This window comes from Megascapheus bottae, chromosome 22, assembly GCF_031878675.1.
Source record: "Megascapheus bottae isolate mThoBot1 chromosome 22, mThoBot2.hap1, whole genome shotgun sequence".
NCBI classification, from domain to species: domain Eukaryota; kingdom Metazoa; phylum Chordata; class Mammalia; order Rodentia; family Geomyidae; genus Megascapheus; species Megascapheus bottae.
In genome coordinates this window covers 1,185,689-1,211,499 of record NC_143530.1, presented here as the reverse complement: position 1 = coordinate 1,211,499, position 25,811 = coordinate 1,185,689, and the positions used below count along the sequence as shown (strand labels likewise).

The following is a 25,811-nucleotide window of genomic DNA, read 5'->3' as shown; positions in this document are numbered from 1 at the left end:
CCCCTGCTCTGTACTGACCCCAGCTCTGTGGGATGAGCAGCCTCATCTGGACTGACAGAAGTGACATGGACTCTCTCCAGGCTGGAATGATAGCTGTCCACTCAGTTCAACCTAAAGATTGCAGCTTATTTGTCCAGCTCTGAATCATAACGTCTTCACAAATCTGCCAAACGGTGGTGGTTTTCCTATGAATCTTCCATTAAATTTTCCAAAATAGCTGGATATGACAAGAAAGGGTAAAATCCTCGAAATGAAAATAATACAAGAAAGGTTTCTATAAATTTGGAAATAGATTTCAAAATTATGATGAATGAAACATGTACAGCTTATCTGAAACCAGATTGAAAACAAAATATCCAAAAACCATAGGAGAAAGTCAAACACACACTCAGCACATGCACCAGCCAGGCTCTTCCTTATGCCAGACGCACACAGTAAGTGCCACGGCCTTCTTGTGACATTGCAGCCACTGTAAAATGTCAACAGAGCTAGGACACCATGCTGGCAAGGTGTATTTACAGACAGACACCGTCTGGAGATTTCAGCCACCAGGGCAATGACAGTGCACATGCACCTAGAAAAGCCACATCCTACCTCAGCACAAGCAACCTCTGCCCAGTGCTCCAGTGATCTCCCATGTGCCATTCATACAATGCACGGATACCCACAATCTCATCCAAAGATCAAGTCAGGCACAGATCGAAGAACAAGTCAGCAACTCCCAATTCGACTGGTGCAGAAGTCTTTTGGATCACACACTTCAAAGAGTGGGGAACACAGATCCAACTGCATGTCAGAAAGTGACAACCGCTCACACCCGTAATCCTAGCTACTCAGGAGGCTGAGATCTGAGGATCACAGTTCGAAGCCAGCCCGGGCACAAAAAAGACTCCAATTAACCACTAAAAAACTAGAAATAGCACTGTAGCTCAAGGGGTAGGGTGGTAGCCTTTAGCTGAAGAGCTCAGGGACAATGCCCAAACCCAGAGTTCAAGTCCCACAACCAACAACAACAACAAAAAAAATTGACAACCCCCGGTAAGTAATCTGTCTTAAAGTTAAGGATCAGGAATAAAGATCTCAACTTTTCATCGTCTCTCTCATATTCAAATTCTTACCATATGCTGCTTAACAATTTCTGATTATAAACTGAGGCCAAGGAATAACCATGTAACACGGGAAATAATAAATTTGAGCCATCTTATTTGTGCCTCTGCCCCCAACACATGTACACAGGTATAGAACTGAAAATAATTTTTGTACTGGCGGCTCATGCCCATAATTCTAGCTACTTAGGAGGCTGAGATTCAAGAAATCACAATTTACAGCCAATCTGAGCCAGGAACAGTCCCCAAGACAACATCTACAAAACAACCAGAAAAAAGGCAGGTTGGAGATGTGACTTAAGTGGTAGAATGCCAAATAAACAAATAAACAAGCAAATGGGCATGAAGCCCTGAGTTCAAACTGCAGTGTCGAATTAGAAGGGGGGGAAGAGAGGAAGGAAAGGAGGGGGAGGAAGGAGAGGGGGAGGGGGAAGAAGGGAGGGAGGACTGGAATTTGTCCTTCTAGGGTTACAGAAGAGCAAGTCTAGTACTGTCCTCCATGCATCCAACAATGGGACAAATCCAGGCTGTTTTCTTCCCTTTTTTTTTTTTTAATGTCCTGTGATTTACACCCAGGACTGTGCACATTCACGGAGGGCTGTAGTGATCAGGTCAGGGAACTGGCCTGCCCAGCCCTCCAACATCGATTACATCTGCAGCGGGAACACTCAGATCCTCTCTTCCATCCACTCTGAAGCAGAGTATTCCATTGTCATGACTGTCACCTACCACTGGGCTAAGTGTCCACGGGCTATTCCACCAAGAAGTCATGAAACCTGAACTGCAGACATCACAGAGGCACAGTGCTTTTCTAAGTAATCCAGCCATAAAAGTCTATAGGGCTTAAAATCAAAAAGTGAATAAAGGATGTCAGTAACACAAAAGATAAAATCCTGAGACAATGAGAAGACTACGGTAAGACGTACCCCAAACCCTGTGACTCTCTCGTAAAGGAGTGTGAAAGGTACTGACTGGGAGACACTGCAAAGGCCAGATCTATGCCAGTACACAGCATACTCCTTTACCTTAAACGAAGAGTCCATGCCACCAGCCTTGTCTGTAAGGGTGTCCTTGGAGACAGGGGACGCAGTCTCACTGAGGGAATGGCCTCTCCGTCTACTAGACAGGATGTGGGATGTGGCAGGTAGGTAAAGGCCATCCATGGTCTGCCTTTGTGGAATGCTGCTGCCATTTTCAGGTGGCTTTTGAGCAACCCCCCAGCACTCAGGCTGCCTCTCAGTGCCATGGTGAATGAAAGTGAGACTGGCTGCCTTGTGCAGAGGGAAAACACCAGGTCCTGGCTGGAACGTAACTTCCTTGCTGACACAGGCCGAGCGAATCCTCTCTGTGTAGTCCGGGGTGCTGTCTGCCTCTGACCTCTTCCCATCCGGTGTGCTGGCTTCGGCCCCTATGGCACTGTCTCCAGTAGGGGAAGTGCTCGCTTGGTCAGACTTGGTGCTGTCAACGAGGCCCAGTGCGTCCTCTGCGGTGTCTTCTGTCCCCACACTGTGGTCCTGGGTGGGGTGGGGGGCTGCAGCGTCCTGCGGCAGATGCTGTACAGACGGCTCAGCACAGGTTGGCCGCTTTCCTGGGCACTGGAAGCCACTCGTCCGCCAGCCTTCATCTTCACTGTTTTGCTCCACCAACTTCCGGTCGCCACCACTTCTCCGGATCGGTTTCCTTCTGAAGTATTTTCTTCCTGGAGAGAACTTAGCAGGGTCCCAGGGGGCCCTGGCCGGGTCTGAGCAGCGCTCTTCCTTCTCGGCCCGGACACAGCCACAGATGCTCCCCATTGGAAACGAGGCAGTCAGAGCTCGGCAAGCGCGTACATTTCAACCCCAGGGCTGCCCCCAGCCTCGGCAAGCCCAGCACCTCCACTCTGACCTCTGATTCCTTGCCGACTCTGTGACCATCCTCTTCAGCCAGAGGCCATGTTGCTTATGAGAAAGGCGCACGTAAGAAATGCCCTGGCAGCCTGCCCGGCTGTCCCTGTGTCTCATTAGGCACCCTGCGGCTTATTTCTGGCCACCAATCCTCGTACACAAACAGTGCTCACTGTCAAGTCACAGCTCTGACCTGGGGTTTACTGCGTGAGCTCTCTAACCCTCACAGGCACAGCACCCAAGTGTGTGTTAACCTTTGAAACCGCTGCTGGCTGCACACAGCTGAGAGCAAACAGAAAGCAAACGCCAGGCAGACGGATGAGACGAAGAGCTCTCGGATTTACAAATGTTTTTCTTATGAATCTAATGTGAGGACTAACACACAAACAAAAAGCTGGACCACCTCTAAACTCTACCGGCTCTTATTCAACACCACAGCATAAACTAGGACTCAATAATTAGTTGAAGGAGAAACATGAATATCTACACTTTCAAAACTGCCTCTAAAGTCAATCGTTTAAATAGTCTTGAATCTTTTTCATATAACGCACATTTCAAAAGCACAGCCCTCTGTGGTCAGCAGGGACTTCATATGAGCAATGGGAAAATCGGTATGATGTGTCATATTGGACACTTAGCCAGAAAAAACACCTGCACATTCTTCTATGTCAGTTAAGGAAGACCAACTTCATGTATTAACCCACAGTTAAACATTACGCAGCTTAGCACAGCCCTACTGGAAAAGTCAATATGAGACCTGGTTATCTGGAGTGTATTTCCAACACTGAGGCACAGATAAGGTACAAAGCCAATCAGAATGACATACCAGAAGGCCAACACTACCAGGCAACAAAAAAGAACTGGAGTCTTTCCTTTCTCTAGGGTTCTCTATACTAATCAGAAGATGGGGCTTATGACCTTGCTGAGTCACTGAGTAAATGCTCAATTAAACAGTCAAGTTACCAAGGACACTGAAGTGTGTTAGTAACAGATCCTTCATCTTAAAGATTTCCTTTATGCTATAAAAAGAAAATTTAACATGCTCCTTGGCAAAACCTGAATATTCTAGATGATAAATGATGGGGAAAAAAAGGCCTGGGATCGGTTTGTTATCTCAAGTTTCCATGTCTTCAACGGTGATAGGAAGTAGTGCAGAGTATTTGAAGGTCTGGTGGTTGATATTTGCGCCACATGTTGGGGAGGCTCCAGCACGATAGCCCCACCCTCTCGTCTCCCCCTGCCAAGGCCAGCAACTGCAATTTTTAGACCACAGACAGGATGCTCATTGCTGGTATCTCCCGGTAGCTGGCATCTGTCTCACAAAAGCCCATCTTTAACATGTGTGCACACATATTTAATATTTATCGACATCCTCCCTATGTCTAATACCTTTCTAGTCTCTTCCAATGCTCACTGCCATACATTTTCACTTTTATTTACTTTACTTACATCAGCACCACATCCCTAACACTTGATACGGACCCCGACAGGAGGGTTCGCTTCCCAGGACGCAGGGCATTGTGGGCAAGCCACCTTCAGAATGCTGCCTGACAAACTCATTCATGATGCTCACAGTCAGTACTCGTCTTCTGAAATTACTGTCAGCTCCTAGATGGAATTTTTTTACCCCATCTGAGCCCTCAGCTGTGTTGCTCTATAAGATCTCGACTCAGCTTCTCAGCTCTGCCTGCCTCCCATCTGACACTGGGAATGCACACCAGCTGGCCTCACCAGCTCTCTGGTACCAGTCCTGCTGTGTGCCAGGCCTCTCTGTGGCTCCCACACAGCCAGCTTCTTCTCTAGTCTCATTGAGGAGCGGTCACTCAGAAGAGTGTGCCACACACCAGGTTCTCAAACGCACATGAAACTTGGCACAAGCAAGTTCTAAAGCTAGGAGTCACCTTAAATCAAAGGGATTTCAAAATGGGAAATTACAAAAACTAAATCAAAGTCAAGTCATTCAGGACAACTTCACAGCCTACACACTTGCGCTAAGTCCCTCAACTCAGGACAGAAACACACACAGAGGCCACATTCCTTTCCTTTCCTTTTCTTTTTTGTGCCAGTCCCTAGGGCTTAGGCACTATCCCTGAGTTGTTTTTTTTTTTCCTCCTCAAGGCTGGCGCTCGAACACAAGCCACTTTCAGCTTTTTGGTAGTTAATTAGAGATGAGTCTCATAGGCTTTCCTGTCCAAGACAGCTTGAGACTTTGAAATCTAAGCCTCCTGAACAGCCAGGATTACAGCCATGAGCCACAGCTGCCAGGCCAGTATGCTGAATTCAGATTTCCTTAGTATAATTCTACTGCCACCTAGTGTCCACAAAGGAAATACAGCTTGTTTGCAATATGGATTAAAAAATTATTCTAAATTAAAGACCTGGTCATAAAATTTCCATATCTATACTGTCCAAAGAACCAAACAGAAGAGCTCATATCCAAGAAAAAGAGGTCTTTTCTTCCCAGCATTAGGGTACAGCGTAGATCTGAAGCCTGAATCTCAGTTCACAGAGGGCAGGAAGTGGTCGGGGTCACCACAGGCATGTCACCTGAAGCAACATTTCAAATGTGCTAGCTAAGTAAATCAGCATCAAACGTATTTTTTTTTACTTTGTGGGTCCTGGGGCTTGAACTCAGGGCCTGGGTGCTGTCTCTGAGCTCTTTCGTTCAAGGATGGCACCCTATCATTTTGAGCTGCAGCTCTACTTCTGGATTTTGAGTGTAAAAGGAGCTAAGAGTCTCACGGGGACTTTTCAGAACAGGCTGGCTTTGAAGCCGCAATCTTCAGATCTCAGCCTACTGAGTAGCTAGGATTGTAGGCGTGAGCCACCAGTGCCCAGCAAAATTTACCTTTCATTTGGAGGACATAACAAGCCTTCATATGAACTGAAAATTATCCTTGAGATCTGAAGATGATGAGTGAGAAAACTGGCACTTACCTGAAAGTGCAAAATTATTGTCCATATCAATCCGAGTGTCAGCTTGGGGTTGCCATCTGTGATGTCGTCGTTCCTGATGTTCACTAACTTTACCTGTGCCACATGAGGAGAGAGGACATGCTGCAAATCAAACCAGCAAGGTGATGCCTACCTGTAGAAGCAATGCTCAGCAGCACAAGCAATGCAGCCACCTTCGCCCCAACCTTACCCTTGACTAGCAAACAAAAGAACTATTAAGGGGCCGAGAGTTTGGCCTAGTGGTAGAGTGCTTGCCTAGCATGCACGAAGACCCAGGTTCGATTCCTCGGCACCACATAGATGGGGAAAAGCCAGAAATGGTGCTGTGGCTCAAGTGGCAGAATGCTAGCCTTGAGGAAAAAGCCCAAGGACAGTTCTCAGGCCCTGAGTTCAAGCCCTAGGACTGGCACAAAAAAAAGTTAAGCCAAGTGCAGTAGCTCCCATCTATAATCCTCAGAAGGCTGAGATCTGAGAGTCCTGTTTCAAAACCAGCCCAGGGAGGCAAAGTCCGTGAGACTCTACCTCCAGTTAATCACAGAAAAGTCTGGGAGTGGCACTGCGGCTCAAGTGGTAGAACTCTAGCTTTGAATAAAAAGGAGTTCAGGGGCAGCATCCATGCCCAGAGTTTGAGCCCCAGGACCCTCCCCTCCAAATGCGATTAAAATTAAAAATAAAAAATTTTAACATGTTTTTCCCTCATAAAGGGTTTTAAAACCATAGCACTGTTTCTCAAGGAGCACATCCTGAAAGTTACGTAGATATTTTCAAAGGGCTCTGGTGCTCACGCCTGGGCTCCTAGCTTCTTAGGAGGCTGACGTCTGAAGATCACAGTTGAAAGCCAGCTGTGGCCTGAAACATCTATGAAACTCCAGCTAGCCACCAAAAAGCCAGAAAGTAGAGCTGTGGCTCAAGTGGAGCACAAGTCTTGAGCAACAAAGCTCTAGGCCCTCAGTTCAAGCCCCTGGACAAAAAAATAGTAATAAAAATCAGGTATGGAGCATCAGTTTGGCCTACTGGTAGAGTGGTGGCCCAGCACGCATGAAGACCTAGGTTCAGTTCCTCAGCACCATATACACAGAAAAAGCCAGAAGTGGTGCTGTGGCTCAAGTGGTAGAGCTCTAGACTTGAGAAAGCCCAAGGACAGTACTCAGGCCCTGAGTTCAAGCCTCAGGACTAGCAAAAAACCAAATCAATTGTCAAACTAAGTTTTCAGGTTAATAAATGTAATAATGATCTCTAATGTTTACTTCCTGCAAGAAGATTATGAATTAAATACCAAAAATTACCTGATACCTAATACTTTATTTCCTAAATAAAATACTAGTAATAACATTTCAGACAAGGAAATATAATAATGTGTGACATATAAAAATATGTAGCACACACACACACACACACACACACACACACACACACACACACACACAGGCGTATGCACAAAACCACTTATTGTCTGGAATCGTCCATTAAAATGAAGGAATAGGAGACAAACCCAGTAACACCTAGAGTATTTAAGCTCCTGTATAGTAACTAAAAGCATTCAAATGTGCATAATAAACTAAAGAAAGGATAATAAAATCTAGCATACCCACACCCCCTTTCCTTTCTTTCTTTTTCCCTACTCCACTGAAAAGCAAAACCCTTGAGAAGCGTTCACCACTACACCCAGACCCCAGCCCTGGAGAGGCTGAGGCGGAGGAGCAACAGCAAGCGGTCCTGGACTACTACACAGTGAGCGCTTGTCGTTTAAAAACACAAAAAAACAGTTTGCGTACCGAAGGCTATGGACATGGTTTTAGAAATATGAACACAACTACATAGACATAATGTTTTATTACATAGATTAATATGGATCTATGACATACAAACCCTCAGCCTAATTTTAATTATGTTCTAAAATCTAAGTGCCAGTGACTGTATATAGAGATTCCCTTCCTGAATACTTCTTTGTTAAACATGTCATTTGAAATAGGATGTAAAAATTAATGTTAATAAATTCTTTAATAAAAAATAGAACAGGGCTGGCTAGGAGCGTGGCCTAGTGGTACAGTGCCTGCTTAGCATGCTCAACGACCAGGGTTCAAGTCCTTAGAAGTGGTGCTATGGCTCAAGAATAGAGCAGTAGCCTTGAGAAAGCCCAAGAATGGTGCCCAGGCCCTGAGCTCAAGCCCCAGGACTTGCAAAAAAAAAAAAAAATGATGGCCATTCTCTTACTTTCATTGATTTTCAAATCTCCTACATTCCTTTTTCTGCTTTAGCTAAAAAATTACCAATACCTCAAAGTTAGGATTATACCCTGATTTCTTCTGAACCTCAAGCTAGGTGGAGACTGCTGTATGAGATGTTTTCTTCATACGCACTCAAAATGACCACATAAAACATTCTTGACATTGGAGATCTTTCATTGCTACTGAACATCTTTAGCAGCCTAGCAAACTACCACTCAACTCTTACTTTTAACTCCTCCAGGCTTCATCTCATTTCTTCCTTTTCTTAGGACCAATGTTTAAACTTGGTTTTAAAATATTTGCCTCACCAAAGTACATCTTAATTATTATGCTCACAGACAAATTTAACTCATACATTCCCTGGTTGTTTCTATTCAGATTTACTTAATCACATGTATTTATATGATTAGAATCTAAAAGACATCGTACCTGGCGTCTTTTCAAATAGTCCAGTGCAATTTGTACATTCTGCAGTCTGTGAAAGCGCATTCGACCTTTCTCCCTGGGCTAAGAATAGACAAAGAGCAGGTAAGAAAATATAGTGCGCAACCACACTGACTTCTGCTAATAAAAAATGCCCATTCTACACCTCTGGATGCCTTAAAATAGTATTGATCACACAATTACTAAAGGAAGCTTTACACTTGTGTTATCTGGAACTGAATTTAAACTATTTGGGATCTTTTCTGTAAGATTTAAACATACACTTCATTCCAAATGTTTTCAAAGAAAACTATACAGACTTTTAAAATTCACTAAGAACAATTCTGGCTTAGAGATGCACAAAAGTAACCATCTTCCCCATTTACCTTCTTAATAGCAAGAGGGTTTTATAATCAAATACATGGCATGTTAATAAAAAATGAGGTAAAGCAGCATGCAGTTAGTGTAAAAATCACCAAAGAGAAAGACAGGTTTATTCAGCCATGACAGAGGAGGGGGACGGGGGATAGTCCCATGATAATAGAGGAGGGGAAGGAGGGGCTAACCCCACTGATATACTCCCCATTATTTTGGCTTTCCCTCAAAACCAGACTCTGCAACAGGCAGAAAGGATTTCACTCTGTCCTCCTCCTGCGCAGGATGGGTGGAATGCAATGAGCCATGGCTATTTTCCTTCATGCGATGTTCCTTAAAAGCAGGAACGAGTCAGCAGAAGGAAAATACAAGGAACAGAGCTAGGAAATGCTTACCAAAAACACAAAGAATAGAGCTGAAACTTCCCACAAAAAGAAAAGGGTCAGCTTTGCTGCTTGAGTCTGAAAAGGGTGCTAGAGTCAAAGGTGTCTGCACAGAAGAATCACATACCTCACACAGGAGGAGTCGCAATAATGCTTGTAAATCCACCCTTTCCATCCGCAAGAAGCACAGTGGCCAAAAAATTAGGGACAGGAGGGCACCAATGACCTAATGACCAACAGGCCCAGCCGTCACAGGGCAGGCCAGCCAATGGCCCTGAGTTGTAGTGGAGGTAAATTAACCAGCTCTTTAGAGTCGCTTCTAAATAATACCTACTGATAATGGGTAAAGTTAAAACAGAAATTTAAACAGTAAAATTTCCGTGTAAGTTCCTGCAAGAAAAGCAACGAAGTGTTGCCATGTTTGGAATACTAATTCCAGAAGCAGACTGAACTTGCACCGCTAGCACGCTGTTTACATTCATAGTTACAGGTGAGGCACGGGAAACTCCTTCGCTGAGTGCTGCGGTGGGGCTGACGCGGGCATGAGTGATTCCCACAGGATGGCTCTGAGGAAGGAGGTTAAGCAATCACTTCCGTACACAGTAGGGGTGGGGCCTGGCTTTCCTTTCCTCAAGGGGACCAAGCCCCACAGGCCGCTCTCTCAGGCTAGCTCACCGCACGCTGGGTACTAGGTTAGTGGAGTTACGGGGCGACACCTACCCCCTTATCCTCATCCTCCACGGCCTCATGCCGCTCATACTCGCATGCTTCTGGTGCACTCACCAATCGCAAGGTCTTCAAAAAATCTCGCTCCCTCGGCTAATGAACATAACAGACAGAAGACAGGACAGCAAAGACACAGACAGACCAGAAATGAAAAGAAGAGCAATGAACAGAACGTAATGAGGGAACAGGAAGCTGAGAAGGAGGGGCATCACGGAAAGAAAAATGACACCTGAGGTATTAGAGCCTTCCAGAAAGCAGTGTACATTTCCTTGCTGCCTTTGAGTCTTTTAACGTGATTATGCACCCAACTCCTCATATGCAAATAGGAAAACTCAAAGGTAAAAAGGAAGCAAGAATAAAAATACTGCTTTAATTACAGAATGTATTATATAAGCAGAGGATTCAAAGTGCTTCAATCTCATGTCACTGCAGTGGAATCTTACAGGGCTTCCACATCTCTAACCAGAACTTTTTTTTTTTTTTATTCAGGAAGAATCCCCATCTAGAGAGATAAATGCTGCAAATGTCTGTTGAAAACACCTTAGTCACATGTAAAAAGGATTGCATGTTGGTTCATGGTCACATGTGGAAAGGACTTTATGTTCATCCATGGACGTGTAGAGAAGATTCTATGTATATATGTTTATAAGTGGTCACGCATGGAATGGACTGCATGCTCATCCATGGTCACATGTGGAGTGGACTCACGTTTGTCTCTGGTCATGGATGGAAAGCATTATATGTTCATCCACAGTCACAGGTGGAAGGGTTTGCATGTTTAGCCTTGGTCATATGTAGAAAAAACTGCAGGTTCATCCATGGTCATATATGTTCTTCCATGTTCGTGTGGAAAGGATTACATGTTTGCCCATGGTCACGTGTGGGAAGAATTGCATGTTTGTTCATGGCCATATGTAGAAAAGCTGCATGTTCAGCCTTGGTCACATGTGGAAAGGAATTCATGTTAGTTCATGATCACATGTGGAAAGCACTGCATGTCCTTGGTCATATGTGGAGAGGATTTCATGCTTAGCCTTGGTCACGCATGAAATGTCCACCCAAGCAAGGTAAGAAATGTACAACTTACCAGGGTGTCCCCAGAAAGAACCTCCAGGAGGGAAATCAAGCTGTGTCCATCCCGCAGGTCTTCATAGAGGTCATTCACGTGTTTCCGAACCTAGAGAAGAAAAGCAGAGTGCTTGGCTCCAGCACTCAAGAGTCCTTCACCTTCTCCAGTGAGAGGGGAACAAGGAGCTACAAGGAGCTATCTCTCTCATGTGGCACTTACTCATCAAGTAAAAAATTTAAATTTAGGGGCCAAAGAGGAAGTTCAGATTAATAAGTCATGGTGATGACTAGTATTAAAACTTGAACATATTAGTATAAGAATGGACTGCCACAGGAGGTTACAACTCTTTTTTTTTTTTTTTTGCCAGTCCTGGGCTTGAGCTCAGGGTCTGAGCACTGTTCTTGGACTTTCTCAAGGCTAGAAACTCTACCACTTGAGCCTCAGCACCACTTCTGGCTTTTTTCTATGTATGTGGTACGGAGGAATTGAACCCGGGTCTTCGTGCATGCTAGCCAAGCACTTTAACCACTAGGCCAAACTCCTGGCCCCGAGGTTACAACTCTTTAATATAGACATTATTTATTATCCCTGACATTATTATCCATAGTTCCTGACTCAACACCAGGGCCACCTGGCTAGGCTCTCACCCCCCAGCCCCCCTCCCTCAGCCCATGGCTGGGCTCTCACCCCCCAACCCCCCTCCCTCAGCCCATGGCTGGGCTCTCACCCCCCAACCCCCCTCCCTCAGCCCATGGCTGGGCTCTCACCCCCCAACCCCCCTCCCTCAGCCCATGGCTGGACTCTCACCCTCCAGCCTCCCTCCCTCAGCCCATGGCTGGGCTCTCAGTCCCCAGTTCCTCTCCCTGAGCCTCGGCTACAGGACCAAGGACACACAGGCATATACTTCACTTCTTAAAACTCTATGAATAAGCCAGGCGTAGTAATGCATACCCTTAATCCCAGCTACCCTGGAGGACATGGTCCGAGACCATCCCTGAGTAAAATTATGAGGCCCTACCTGATTTCTGCTTTAGTTATTTTACTGAAAAATAACTAAAGCAGAAAATGGCTAAGGTGCAGGTCAAGTGGCAGAGTGCTGTTTATCAAGCATATAGCCTTGAGTTCAAGCCCAGACGCTGGTGTGGTTGTGAAGTCCTTCCTTAGAACATCTACAAACACCCTATGTACATTATACATTATAAAGGTATTATTCACTCCATTACAATAGTTACCTTGAGATGCCAAGGTCGCTTAAATGAAAATCCTCTCAAGTTCTCAATTACGTTTAGGAGATGAATCAATCTTCAAGGTTCTTTTAAGAACACAGCTATTCCACGTGTGTTCATGTGTGTACATACACAAAAACATACACAAACATAGCAGAGTGTGGCACGTGGCCCACATGTGTAATCACAGCTACTCAGGAGACTGAGTTCTGAAGGAACATGATTCAAGGCCAGCCTTGGCAGAATGTTCACAAGATCCTGTTTCAACCAAAAAAAAGCTAGGTATGCTGGGACACACATTCCATCCCAGCCACTTGGGAAGCAAAAATTGGAAGACCATGCAGCAAGCCAGCTCAGTAGACATAGAGACCCTATCTCAAAAATGGCCAAAGTAAAAGGGCTAGGTGCCTAGCTAAATGGTACAGTGCCTGCCTAGGAAGTGCCAGGCCCTGAGTTCAAGCTCAGCACTGCCTCCAGAGCTAATGACCTGTCAATTTAAAAAAAAAATGTATAAGATGAAGCCACTCTCTTTTTTTGGCCAGTCCTTGGCTTTCCTCAAGCCTAGTGCTCTACCACTTGAGCCACAGCACCACCTCCAGTTTTTTTTTTTTTTCTATGTATGTAGTACTGAGGAATCGAAGCTGGGTCTTCATGCATGTTAGGCAAGCACTCTACCACTACGCCAAACTCCCAGACCCCAAGATGAAGCCACTCTTAAGGCCTGTGGCTTAACTTCTTCAGATTTTGAGGAGGAAAACACTGAAATAGCCCATTTAACTTCTTCAGTGCTTTATCTGGAGATAGCAGCACCATGGAACACTGCTTTACTGCCCCAAGTGAGGTTCTGGAGACCCACAGAAATACTGTGTGTGTCCCCTCCTCCAGTGTAGGCCACAGAACCGGTGGTGGCTGGAGGGGCAGGCCAGTGTCTCCCAGGTGGGGCCTGGATTGGACCCTAAGTACTGCAGCACAAACAAACGTGTGGTGCTTCTCCCCTCATGTCAGTCACCAGCAGAAATCCACACATGCTCAGAGCACCTGCCCCGAGTGTGCTGAGTGCTTTACAAATGTCGCCCTCATTTTCCTCACAGGTATGATGAAAGACAGTCATAGGAGAAAACTGAAACAGTATGAGAAGGGGGAGAGTTGAGTTTGTGGAGAAACAGCTGAGCCAGGAAGCAATTGGGGATAAAGAACAACGGGAAGTGAAATCATAGCTAGGCCGGCCCAGAACTCAGCAATATCATTCTGTCCGAAGTCTGCCTCGCAAGTACTTGGCCTGGAAATTTCCTTCACAGATGACTGCACTGCCTGCAAACACCCTGAACTTTCTGCCTCCCCATTTTCAATAAAGCATGCTTTCTTCTCTTTTTGGAAACTGTCTCCCCATGGGATGGAAACCTGTCTGAATCAATAGAGCCCTGGAGGTGATGAGCAGACACAGGCAGCGTGGGGCGCCCAGGGTTTGGTTGCATAACTCAAGTTACATAAGGAGAGCCATGCAGCTTTCTGATGTCACACACTTTTCCCCAGCCCTGCAGTGCTTCCCAGGGTGTGCACACAGGCTGCACTCAGGCCACCCCAGGGGCCCGGGTCCTGTGTGGACAGAAACACGTGCACTGGAAAACAGTCTATGGGAGGAAAGCAAGCCAAACCCTGAACACGGCACTGGTGTCTGCCCTAACAGACTGTAATCTTAGCTGCTCACAAGGCTGAGATCTGACTATCGTGGTTCAAAGCCAGGCTGGGCACTCAAGTCCGTGAGGCTCTTATCTTCAATTAGCCACCAAAGAACTGGAAGTGGCGCTGTGGCTCCAGAGGTAGGGTGGTAGCTTTGAGCTGAAGAGCTCAGGCCCAGAGTTCAAGTCCCATGACCGAGAACAGAAATGCCTACTTGCCTAAAATTTCATCTATGTACTTCTCCAGTTACTTTTACCTGAGCTAAACATATTCATCTTGGGAGAAGGAGTTAGTCATCTGGCAACTTATTTAATGCCCTAAGCCACCTTCAACAGCAGTCTAACTTTGTAGTGGCTTGCCAATAGACAAGTGCCACAAGAATTGTGCCTCCCATATTTAAGGGTGGCTACCATCTAGCCATGGGGCATTTATTCAGCTCCTGTGCCAAGAACAAATGCAGGCAAGGAGCGAGCGCTGTCTGGAGCCCGCAGTCTGGGGTGAAGACGCTCAGTGAGGAAATGTCCGCATGGCGGGCTAGAGCTGGGCATGCCAAAGACCTCCTCCCAGAAGAAGAATGTTCCAGAAGGGGAGAGCAGCCGGGGAAGAGGCCAGGACACGGGAGGGGCTGGGCCTGGCCTAGGGGAGGAGAACTAGGGAAGACCTTGAGCAAAAGGAGGCCACACAGTTAGAGGCTCGAACCCCAGAACCTGCAGGCCCTGGGCGTGAAGCCTGAGGGTGATGGGTAGGCAGCAGGGCTTCAGGAAGGCTCTGGCCACAGACACAGTCAGTCTTGAAGGGGAGCCCATTCCCCATGCACAGGACAGAGCTGAGGACAGCTTCGAATCCCCACTTCGCCTGGAGACAGGCAAGAGCAATCTCCAGGGACACACCCTCTCACCAGTCTGCTTTATTTCCCTCCCACAATGCCAGCCCAGAGACTCAAAGTCCTTGTCCTTTGTCTGATCACTTGTCTGAAAAGATGATCTGTCTATTGGAATAAAAGCCACCTCTTTCAGAACTACTCACTCCCAGGCATCTCCCATAGATTTCTTTTCGTTTTTTATTTTGGGCATCCAGCTAAGAACTGGGGCGATGGGGGTGTGAGGGGCGGGGTGATTCCCCTCAGCACTCTGATTAGTATACCAGCTTGAGCCAACCCAAACCACTAGTAGAGCCATGGCCCAATCTGTTTTAATAAGAGACAAGGGGCGCCTCTGGAAAAAGGAACTGGAGAGGAGCCTTGGATAAAGAGTACACACGCAGAGACACCAGGGCGTAGTATCAGCCACACACAGGACCAACAGGACTGGTTGAAGAGGCCTACATCTAATGGTACAGTATTAAGAAAAAAGATCGCTGTCTTCATTTCCTGAAGACCATAAATAGTAAAAGACAGCTGTCCCAAGGGAGATGGCCTCACTACCTTTCTACTACTACTAGAAGGACAAAAAAAGGGGGACAGTTTGCTTTAGTGAAACTACAAATTCAAATGTTTTTGATTCAATTTTTTTTGTAGTTCACAGGCAAACATGAAACATGGGCCACTGTGTTCTCAATGACAGATCCTTAATAGACTTCAAGAAAATAGTACATCAAGAATTTTTATCATATTGGCTATTGATGAGTGAATTGATGTTTTAAAAGGTATGTTTGAAAACAATGCATTCTATTAGAACACAGTCTAGGCAGTTTCACTTACTACAAATTACAGTGCTATTTCTTCAGAAATTATAAAATTACAACATGGATTTTGCCTAAATTATACTAAATTTCAAATTGGTGTTAAGTATGAGGAAATGTCCTTATTAGATGATAAAATGGTGGACACAGACCAAACATAACTGATCTGGTTTGTGGTTTCTTTAAATATAACATAAAGGTATCTGTCACTCTCTGAAAGTACACTGGAGAAAATAGCCTCAGCACCAGGCAATGTTTACTACATAAAGGGCTTTTCCAGTCTCACCACAAGGGGGTGTTACAGGGAGTTCACAGTTATAATAAGTACTTAAAAAAAATAAAAACTATTTCCTTTTTTTAAAAATTTTAGTCTGAGGTTTGGGCTGTTTCTGGTTCTTGTACTGGCTCTGGATCAGCCTAAATTTCCATTTTTCCTCTAGCTTTCCTCCTCTAAACAGGAAAACAGACAAAAGTCTACTCTATACAGAGTTCCCCTCATCTCTTCCACAATTGTACAAGTCCTGGCTGGGGGCAGAAAAGCCAGATGCAAATCCATTCCTCATGTCAGTGACTTGTCTGGTGTCTGTCCACTGATAAGAAGAAAGGCAGGCAGGCAGAAAAGGAGGGAGAGAGGGAAGTAAAAGGGGGAGGGAGGGAAAGAAATGGGGGAGGGAGGTTGGTTCACAGTTTTAATGAGCAGGGTTTCAGGTGAGAGTGAAGGGTACTTCTGTCTGGATTCCAGGGTAATTCATGCCCACATCTGGCAGAAGGACACAGACTTTGATTTCTGAAAGCTTTTCAACTGTCTTACTAGCTCAATTTTTTTAAAAATTGTTCTTCAAGCCATTTAGCATGACAAACAAATCTATGACAAGTGCTTCCACTGAAGTTTTATTACAAGGAACTGAGAAGGCACCAAGGAGTGGCGTTCACTGACTACCCACTCTTCCATCTTGCAAATTGGACCATGAAGTGGAGGGGTCATAATAACAATAATGGAATAAAACAATAATTTTCTTTGAAGAAAATTTGTGCCAGGTGTGGTGGCTCACACCTGTAATCCTAGTTACTCAGGAGGCTGAGATCTGAGGACAGTGGCTCAAAGCCAGCCTGGGCACTAAAGTCCATGAGACCCTTTTTATTTAATGATTTATTTATTTATTTTGCCAGTCCTGGGGATTGAACTCAACTCAGGAACTAAGCACTGTTCTTGGACTTTCTCAAGGCTAGAGCTCTACCACTTGAGCCACAGCACCACATCTGGCTTTTTCTGTGTATGTGGTACCAAGGAATCAAACACTGGTCTTTGTGCATCCTAGGCAAGCACTCTACCACGAAGCCAAACTCCTGGCCCATAAAGTCCGTGAGACTCTTATCTCCATTTAACTACTAGAAAACTGAAAGTGGTGCTGTGTCTCCAGGAGTAAAGCAGTAACCTTGAGCTGAAGAGTTCAGGAACAGTGCCCACGCCCAGAGTTTAAGGGCCACGACTGACCACCACCCCAAAAAAAAAGAAAAAAAGGAAATTTGTAATTGCAGAAGTTAACAAGACAAATGACCAGACCAGATGCTGTTATGATAGCCAAGTTTCACCTGTGTACAGGTGTCATGTGAAAATATAAACAGATGTTAAAATATTAGGTTTTTAAAGAATTTAATGTATACCCTCAAAATTAAGAAGAGTGAGAGAAGGTTTAGGTCAGGGAGGAATGAGTGAAAATATTCAAAGGAGTAAAAATGATCAAAATACATTGTATCCACAAACTGCTTTAAGTGACAATTTCACTGTACAACTATTTAAGATGATAAAATATTTTTTAAATTATATAGATTTAGTTCTTTGGTGCTCCAGGATTCAATGTTCCCAAATAGTCATCTAGTTTTTTGGGTTTTTTTTTCATATATTTTTATTGTAATTAATAGAAGGGTTACATTATATTCACCAGATAGAAGGTTCATTACTTCACATACATTGATACCCTTTCTCATGTCTTGGTCCCCATTTCCCTCCCCCCCACCCCCACCCCTCATCTTGTTTTAAGACATTAAAGTGCCCCCATACAGGTCATTTACAGCTAAAGCATCACAATCTTATCTTTAATACCAACACCTTAAACAAATTCCACTAAGTGTTGAAATTCCAGTTCTTACCGAAAAAAAAAGCTTTAAAACAAAATTGTAAATATTTTATAATAAAAAGCATGCAAAAGTATTTAATATTAGCATACGGTATTTTATGCTCATAACCAAACTTTTCAATGTTTTTTAAATGTATGTTTGTTCAATAAATTCCCATTCAATGACTATACAGCGAAAATTTCCTTAATGGTTGAAATTTTCCTTCAAATGGTTGAAAGGGAATGAAAGACTTGGGTAAATGTGATTCCTTTCTCCTAGACAACCAAATTCTGTGCCTCTTTGGGCAAGGTCATTTCATTCAAGGTCACTTTATCAGCTGCCCTTCCTCTTCACACCTACCTCTCCCAGTTTCAAAGAACCCTTAATCGGGGCTGGCGCCAGGAGGGACTTACATGTGGGGAGAAACACTGAGGGCGGAGGATGCCAGGGCAGAGGGCCATCTGAGGACTGGACCCTGCGCAGCTGCTGAGCACAGAGAGCTCAGGAGGGAAAACTGGGAGGTGACAAATCCAGCCTCCAACTGCATGACAAGTCTGGTTAAAGTGCTGGCTGTGACCGCCACTCTGACCAGGGAGCCAAACCACCACCTGTGAGACCCTCCTGTGCCCTTGTGGAGTGAGTGACCGGCTGACCCGCCATGCCTGGCCTTCCACACAGCAATTCAAGGATCACAGGGGTACCTGCCCTGAGCAACTATTTTCTCTTTTCTCACACCTTTGCAAATGCTCACCATAAACTCGTTTATAGGAGAGAAAATAGCTACAGAAACAGAGACAAAGAACCACCAAGTCCTCAAAAATGAATTTCATGAACTCCCTGGGTGACATCTAAGAGGGCTCTGCCAGCTTGCTGACCCTCGCCTTAATGGCCAGACAATGAGTTAGACTCCGGGCTTGCTGGAAGCCAGGTCATCACAGAGAGGGGGCCAGCGGGGACAGAGTTGGCTGGTGGGCAGGCACAGGGGTGCTGGCGGTGGCGGATGTCTGGTTCACACCTCCCACCCTTGCTCTTCAGACCACTGCTTGCTGGTGAGCAACACCCCCAGCCAGTGGCTCAGAGGTTCTTCCAAATCTCAAACATCCAAAGACACAGGCATCTCTCAGCAGCCCATCGCACAGTCTCAAGGGTTTTCTGAAGCACTCGGATGGATGCTCCCCAACATTTACGTGAAAACACATGGGAGCCTAGTTTCACAAGTCTCCACAAATAAACAACTAGGAACAACTGGTCACATCCTCTGGGTAAACTCCGGCATCATCCGACGAGGCCGTGACCAGTGTTGGAGGCGAGGCACGCTGCGTCTATTTTTGATGACGCCTCCAGATGCTGTGAGCTGCAGACCATGCTGCCATTCATCCTGAAGCCTGACAGCTTTGACCAGACAGCACTCCTTGTGCGCAGCTTCCAGGCCCCCGGCCTTCCTGGCTTTCCTCTCCTCCCTTCCCAGGCTGTGGTTATTTTCTAAAATAATAGACCAATGTGTACCGTGCTTGTGACCATCTGTCTGTCAATGAAGAACTCGGCATGAAAACACTGGACTGAAACGTCTGTTTTCAAACTGCATTTTGGGAAACAAGTCAGTGGGGGAAAGCAGCTAAGGTAGAAAATCGCCTCCACAGAACTGTGGCTGGTCTTCCATTCAGAAAAAGTAAACAAGGTTGATCCACAAAGTCTGGGGAAACGCCAAGGCCATTGTGCCTTCTCCATTACTTAAAACTTTTCTCCAACAAAGCAGCCAGGGGCTGGGACCATGACTCAGTAAAGATTGTCCAGCAAGGGTAAGCCCTGGCCTCCCTACCCAGCACCATGAAAGGAAAAAAAGAGCCAACAGAGCCAAGGCTCCTGCAGTCTATTTTGACAATTCCAGGGGACTTGAATCCACGTGAAGGTTAAAAACTGGTACAAACCTAAAGTCTTAAACCCAGACCTTCATTTTTACTCTTTAAAAACCAAAATCACTGTGTTCTACTTTAATAAGCAGAATTTTCCATTAGCAATTTGTGAAGTCAGTAATTAGAAAATTCCCCCACCTCACCTGTGACCATGATTCAGTGTCGAGGAGCAAGCATTTCTTTTTCTGTTCTCTAACTGATACCACTGTGTTCTCTGCTCTGACATCGACATTTCCCTCCAGCACCAAATCAGAAAACAAAGAATAGCATGGTTGATTCTATGGAGCCAGAAAGTCTTTGGCGCTGTGTGTGGCCAGGGCACCCTGGCATGAGTAAACCGAGCCCTCCAAAGCCATGATGGAAGAGGGAAAACAAGTTGCTGGTGACTGCAGGCAGAACCCAGGCCAGGCTCTAGCTGATGGGTGTGGCCTGGCGCTGGGTCCTGATGCCTTCCTCTGCAAATGCACCCAGGCATCCATCAATTACAGTTCAGAACCAAGCAAGACCATGCAGAACTAAGGTGCCACTACAAGGTGCTGTGGACTTCATCTACAGTACAGTGAGGACATATTGAGTGTGACCCAGGAACTTACTTCATGGGGGATGGGTCCTTGGCCCGGAGACTGCACCGCATGTAGAGATGTCTCCTAGGAACTACTTGTCTCCTTGAGTACAGTCATGTCCCAAGTCTCAGTCTGCTCCAAATAAGCAATTCAAAAGGATCCCCTGGTCTTTGGTAACTGTTAAGCACCTCTCCTTCCTCAGGGGCATTTAGATTTTATGTAGTCCTTGTACCACAGCAACAAGATGGAATTGCATGTGATCATTATCAACAGGTAGTTCAAAAAGAAGTATTCCCTGCACTCCATGTGATAAGAACTGTCAGCAAGCTCATATTCCAAATGATTCTCCAGGTGAAATCTAGCCAAATGGAGCCAGGTGTATTTCCAGCAGCCATCAGCTCACTGGAATGACAGTATTACAAGAGGTAGGAATGTGCCTTAGTGGTAGAGTACTTGCCTAGCATACATGAAGCCCTGGGTTCATTTCCTCACTATCACATAAACAGAAAATGCTGAAGGGGCACTGTGGCTCAAGTGGGAGAATGCTAGCCATGAACAAAAGAAGTGTGGGCAGTACCCAGGCCTAGAGTTCAATCCCCAGGACCAGAACAATAACAACAGTAAAAAAAAAAGGGGGGGGAGGGGAGTGGTGCTATGGCTCAAATAATAGAGCACTAGCCTTGAGCGAAAAAGTGTCGAAGGATAGTGCCCAGGCTCTGAGATCAAGCCCCAAGAATGGCAAAAAAGAATGATGACAGTGTTACAGCTCACACATTGGTAAAGAATAACCTGGTGAGTTCTTGCCACCAATCACTAACCTAGAAAGGGGACTGACTGCACGCCAAACAATCCACTCTATTCAGTGTCAGTGTGTGCAGACAGAAAAGGCAGACACCAATGTTTTAACTGGATTTGACTCTTACAAGTTTTCTAACGGACGAATGTAAAGGAAAAGACTGTTGCCAGAACAATGGGTTTAAAAACAGCCTCAGTCATTCCAACAAGACAAACACCACACACTAAGATTTATGTGTATCTGGAAAAAAGCCAGTGGCATCTGCTTCCTAACAAATTCGAGTTTTAATTAACCAGTCTACGTTAAATAAAGCTGTAGTAAACACTTTTTGGAGAAGAGGTTATGTCCTGAAAATCCTCACCTAAAGTTTCAGGGCAAATGTCTGTGCTCCACAATCACTGCTGGCCATGCGCTGGGTGCTATTTCACTATCTCAGTTACAGAAACCTAAAGGCAGGGACTAGCAGCAAGCTGGCAGAACGGTGAGGAGGGGAGGGTGAACAACCTCACAGCCTGGGGACCCACTGCTGCAGGTCAGTGCATTATGCAACCATATTGGACAGAGAGCATCTTGACTTTCAGACAGCTCTGCCAAGAAGAGGCAGTTGTCCCCTGTGTCAGACAGAGAACTGGGGGCTAAGCAAGATGGCATGGAAGATGCCCCACAAATGTGGCTCTGGTAAAGCTACACTGGGGACCAGAAGCCACCAACTTGCCAGGACAATGGAGAATGGGGGAGGGGGAAGAGTGACAAAGTACTTCAGGCCCCCAATCAGTCCTTCATCAGCAGGCAGACTGGAAGAGGACAGAATAAAGCCGGCTCACGTAGGCAATCACTAGTTACACGGGGCTCTAAGACACAGAAGCATTCGGTCCTCAAGCATCTCCGAAGCTCAAACTCCATCTTGTCCTCAAAGAAATAAAGTGACAGCACTCGGGGAAGGGCAAGGCAATGGGTAAGGGAGGTCGAGGACACCAAGCCCCTCTCAGAGCCACTTTCCAAGTTCCTGTGAAGAAGCCAGCAGGGTGATCTCACAATCTCCCGCTTGGTGAGCAGGGGGCATCACAAGGCTCAGCTTGTGCAAAGCGGGAGATGCGCCAGCTGAGGGCAGGCCTTCCCAAGCAGCACGGACAGAGCACCACATCAGCACTCAACTGGGAAAGGGTCTCGTGAACTTTCGCCTCAGACCCCTGGATCTCAGAGATGGGCTGCCAGTGCTAGGCCAGACAGAACATTCCTGCCAGGCCAGTGACAGTGACAGGTCCCAGGAACGAGCAATGCTGCCTCCACCCTCAAAGCTCTCAACTAGTGTTTGGACATTGTTACTGAAGGTCATCTCCCCTGCCCAGTCCCTCAATTCACATGGCGAAGGGCCCAGTACACTATGCCTGCCATAGTGCAACCAACGGTAGGAGAGGACCCTCCATGCCAAACCCTTACCCCGTGTCCCCAGATACCCCCGGCACCCCTGAGAGGCCAGGAGCCACAGGTAGTTCTTCACCAGAATAAAGGTAAACCTGGTGCTCACCCCTCACCTCTGCTCCAGCCTGTGGGAGACCCCGTCCCTCTCATTACCAAGTGCACGGTCCTTGGGAGACTCCATCTCTTCCACTACCAAGTGTGTGGTTCCTGGGGAGACCTCATTCCTCCCACTACCAAATGTGTGGTCCCTGGGGAGACCCCGTCCCTCCCACCTCAGTGTGGGTGGTGTGCAGAAGTGTGCAGAGGGCAGGTGAACCTCACCAGGAGACTCAAATCCCAGTAGTAAGAAAAGCTCCTACGGCAGCTCCCTCAGCAGGGAACAGAGGACAAGGCCCCGGAGGGACACCATGAGAACTTGAGAAGAGGGGAGTGGGTGCCAGGAGGCAGGGAGAGCTACGTCTATCAGGTAACTCTGACGAGTACCTCAAGCCTTTTAAAAAAATCACATTTACAGACACTTCATTAGATGCTCTATTTCTGGTACCACTCTTATGCAACATGACAATTTAAATAAGATTTGCTTATTAGTCTACCTTAAGAGTACAAATATGCTTAAAACAGTATCTTGATATTTATATTTAAATTGATATATTAATATATTATGTTAATATCATATTTGTATTTATATTCTTCCAGGCTTCCCATAAAAAGGGGGTGAGACAATGAGCATCGGTTAGCTGTGAAGTCCTAAGGGCTCTTTTTATTGGGGAAGTTCTGAGACTTGAACTCGAGGCCCTGTGCTCTGCCACTCAGCCATGATGCTGGCAGCTCTCTTTATCTGAGGACTTACGAGGTTTCACAGGGGCCAACAACTCCATGAAATGATGTGCAAGTTTTGTGTTGTGTGCGTATTTCTGGATAGCATGTATTGGAGTTGAAACTAACCCATAGCTCACAAATAGATATCAACTGAAGAACTACAACTGATTGAACTCTGGGCCTAGGTGTTGTTCCTGAGCAACTTTTACTAAGCTAGTGCTCTACCATTTGAGCTACTTCTGGCTTTTTCTGTGATTAATTGGAAATAAGAGTCTCATGGACTTTCCTGCCTGAGCTGGATTCAAACCCTGACCTTCAGGTCTCAGCCTCTTAAGTAGCTAAGATTAACAGGCATGAGCCACTAGCACCCAGCATAGGAACCACAACTAGGAGGAAGTGTGGCCTACTGGTAGAGTGCTTGCCTAGCTGCACAAAGCTCTGGGTTCAATTCCTTGGTACCACACACACAGAAAATACCAGAAGTGGTGCTGTGGCTCAAGTGATAAAGCACTAGTCTTGAGAAAGCTCAAGGACATCGCCCAGGCCCTGAGTTCAAGCCCCAGGAATAGCCAAAAATAAAAGAAAGGAAGGAAGGCAGGAAGGAAGCTACAACTAGTTTAAGTAAGAACTAAAACTACTACTAACAGCCAGGGAACAAGAACTGTAGATAGCCGCCAGCCCCTGGGCCATGCTAACTGTAAGAACTCATTTTGTTCTTTGCTAAATAAACTTCTGCTTCCACATAAACCTGACTTCAAAACTTGATTATCAAGAAAGAAATAGATGTTTCTAGAAATTCAGCTTTTCCATGCTTTAGCATACAAATAATCATAGGTCTTACGAATGTCACAGGGTACACTGTGATTAGTGGATTCCACCCCCATCCTTACCCACAAGCCACACACAAAGTAATCACGGAGGCTTACCAAGCTCAGGAAATACTAGTGCTCCACTTTCCATGTGCTGTTCAGAGGCTTCCGACCTACCCACCCACCACTGCCCCACAGGAGGTGGAGGAAATAGAAACTGACCTTCATGAGATGCTGGTTTATCCATTTCGTGAACGTTTTCTTTTGGACTTTGTCTCGTTCATCTGGAAAATGAAAAGAGATGGAAAATAAGGTTGGTAAGAGTTAAGTGCAGGAGCTCCTCACCCGCACAAACGATGAACCCAGAGCTGCACAAGGTCCCATTCAGCATATCCAAATGTGCTCATAAACTCCAGCAGCTCAGGCCAGGTGTAAGAAGGCGATATGGTTTCTCTCTTCAGTGCTGAATCTGCCAGCACAGCGCCCGACATCCGCAGGATGCCCACCCCACTTTCCGACTTCAGAGGAGCCCTGCATGAACCGCCCGAAGCCCCTGAAGGGAGGCCACGCCAGCCCCAGGCCACAGAAACCAGGGCATACATTCTTTTTTCATCACTACGGCTGTGTTGTGGTAGTGGCTACCACCAGCTCAGAACTGCAGCTGAAAACAGAGTTGGTGCAGGGAAGTTTCTGGCAAAGAGACACTGAGGCAGCAGCGTGCACACAGCTACAACCCAGGATCAGGCACAAACACGGACACTAGTGCAACAGCACGTGTGGTCCATAAGCCCTGAGGCTGCTCCTAACATTAACAACCAAGCTCAGGCAGAGGCCATCAAGGGAGGTTCTAACACAAGCACAAGCCACAGCTGTGAGCCAAGGGCTAACGTGAACCCAAGTTCACATTTAATAACGTGACTTTAGGGTCACATTTAAACCCTCAATTTTCTTCAAAAGTACACCTTGGGATCAGGGAAGCCTTTTTGTCTGGGACAGCTCTGATTTCAGTCTCCACACTCATTATTTCAAAAGGGAGTTTCCCCCATGACACCATCTAATTTTCCAGTTGAAGTCTCATTGATTCCTCATGCCACTTTGGTCATGGACGGCTAAGACTGAAACTTCTATTTGGGGCACTTGCTGCTATGACAACAAAAAGAAATCATTCTTGTGATCCCAACTCATTCTACTGGTTCCACAGACTATCCATCTAGGACTCCGAGCAGAGTTTTATAATGCTGCTCTACTTGAAAATTATTTCACAATCAGTTTTAACTGAAAACACCCTTATAAAGTTCAAAGTAGTTGGAAAAATCTAACAGTGAGTGTAAATAATAACAATAATAATAATAATAATAGAATTTAGCAGGAAAATGACAGTTTTTAGAGCAATGGTTGTTAAAACCTTCTTCAGTAAAAGTTAAGTGCACTTTGTTCCACACACAGTCAGTGCTTGTGCGCGCTCTCTCTCTCACACTCACACACACACACACACACACACACACACACACACACACACACACCCTACACTATGCACTACCCTGTAAGAGAAAGCTCTCCAAGTGGTCAGATTCAATCCAGGTGCCCTGCCTTCAGTTCCCCTCCTGCCATGCAAACCCCACCCCCAGCCCCACCAC

The 25,811-nt window shown here is 45.9% G+C and overlaps 1 protein-coding gene across 7 annotated transcripts in view; it reads right to left on the bottom strand.

The window, feature by feature from the left end:
- LOC150047545 (dystonin-like) overlaps positions 1 to 25,811 on the bottom strand; it is a 287,691-nt gene that overhangs the window by 165,758 nt on the left and 96,122 nt on the right. For 4 of the 7 annotated variants that reach the window (XM_090355462.1, XM_090355457.1, XM_090355458.1 and 1 more), the window contains exons 2-5: positions 24,397 to 24,458; positions 11,167 to 11,256; positions 8,602 to 8,679; positions 5,927 to 6,019 (exon numbers count right to left, since the gene is read on the bottom strand). In XM_090355462.1, the coding sequence (XP_090211588.1) occupies positions 5,927 to 6,019; positions 8,602 to 8,679; positions 11,167 to 11,256; positions 24,397 to 24,458 (323 nt within the window). Of the gene's footprint in view, positions 1 to 5,926; positions 6,020 to 8,601; positions 8,680 to 10,073; positions 10,173 to 11,166; positions 11,257 to 24,396; positions 24,459 to 25,811 lie in introns of all 7 variants that reach the window. The other 3 variants (XM_090355460.1, XM_090355461.1, XM_090355456.1) reach the window with 1 other exon arrangement.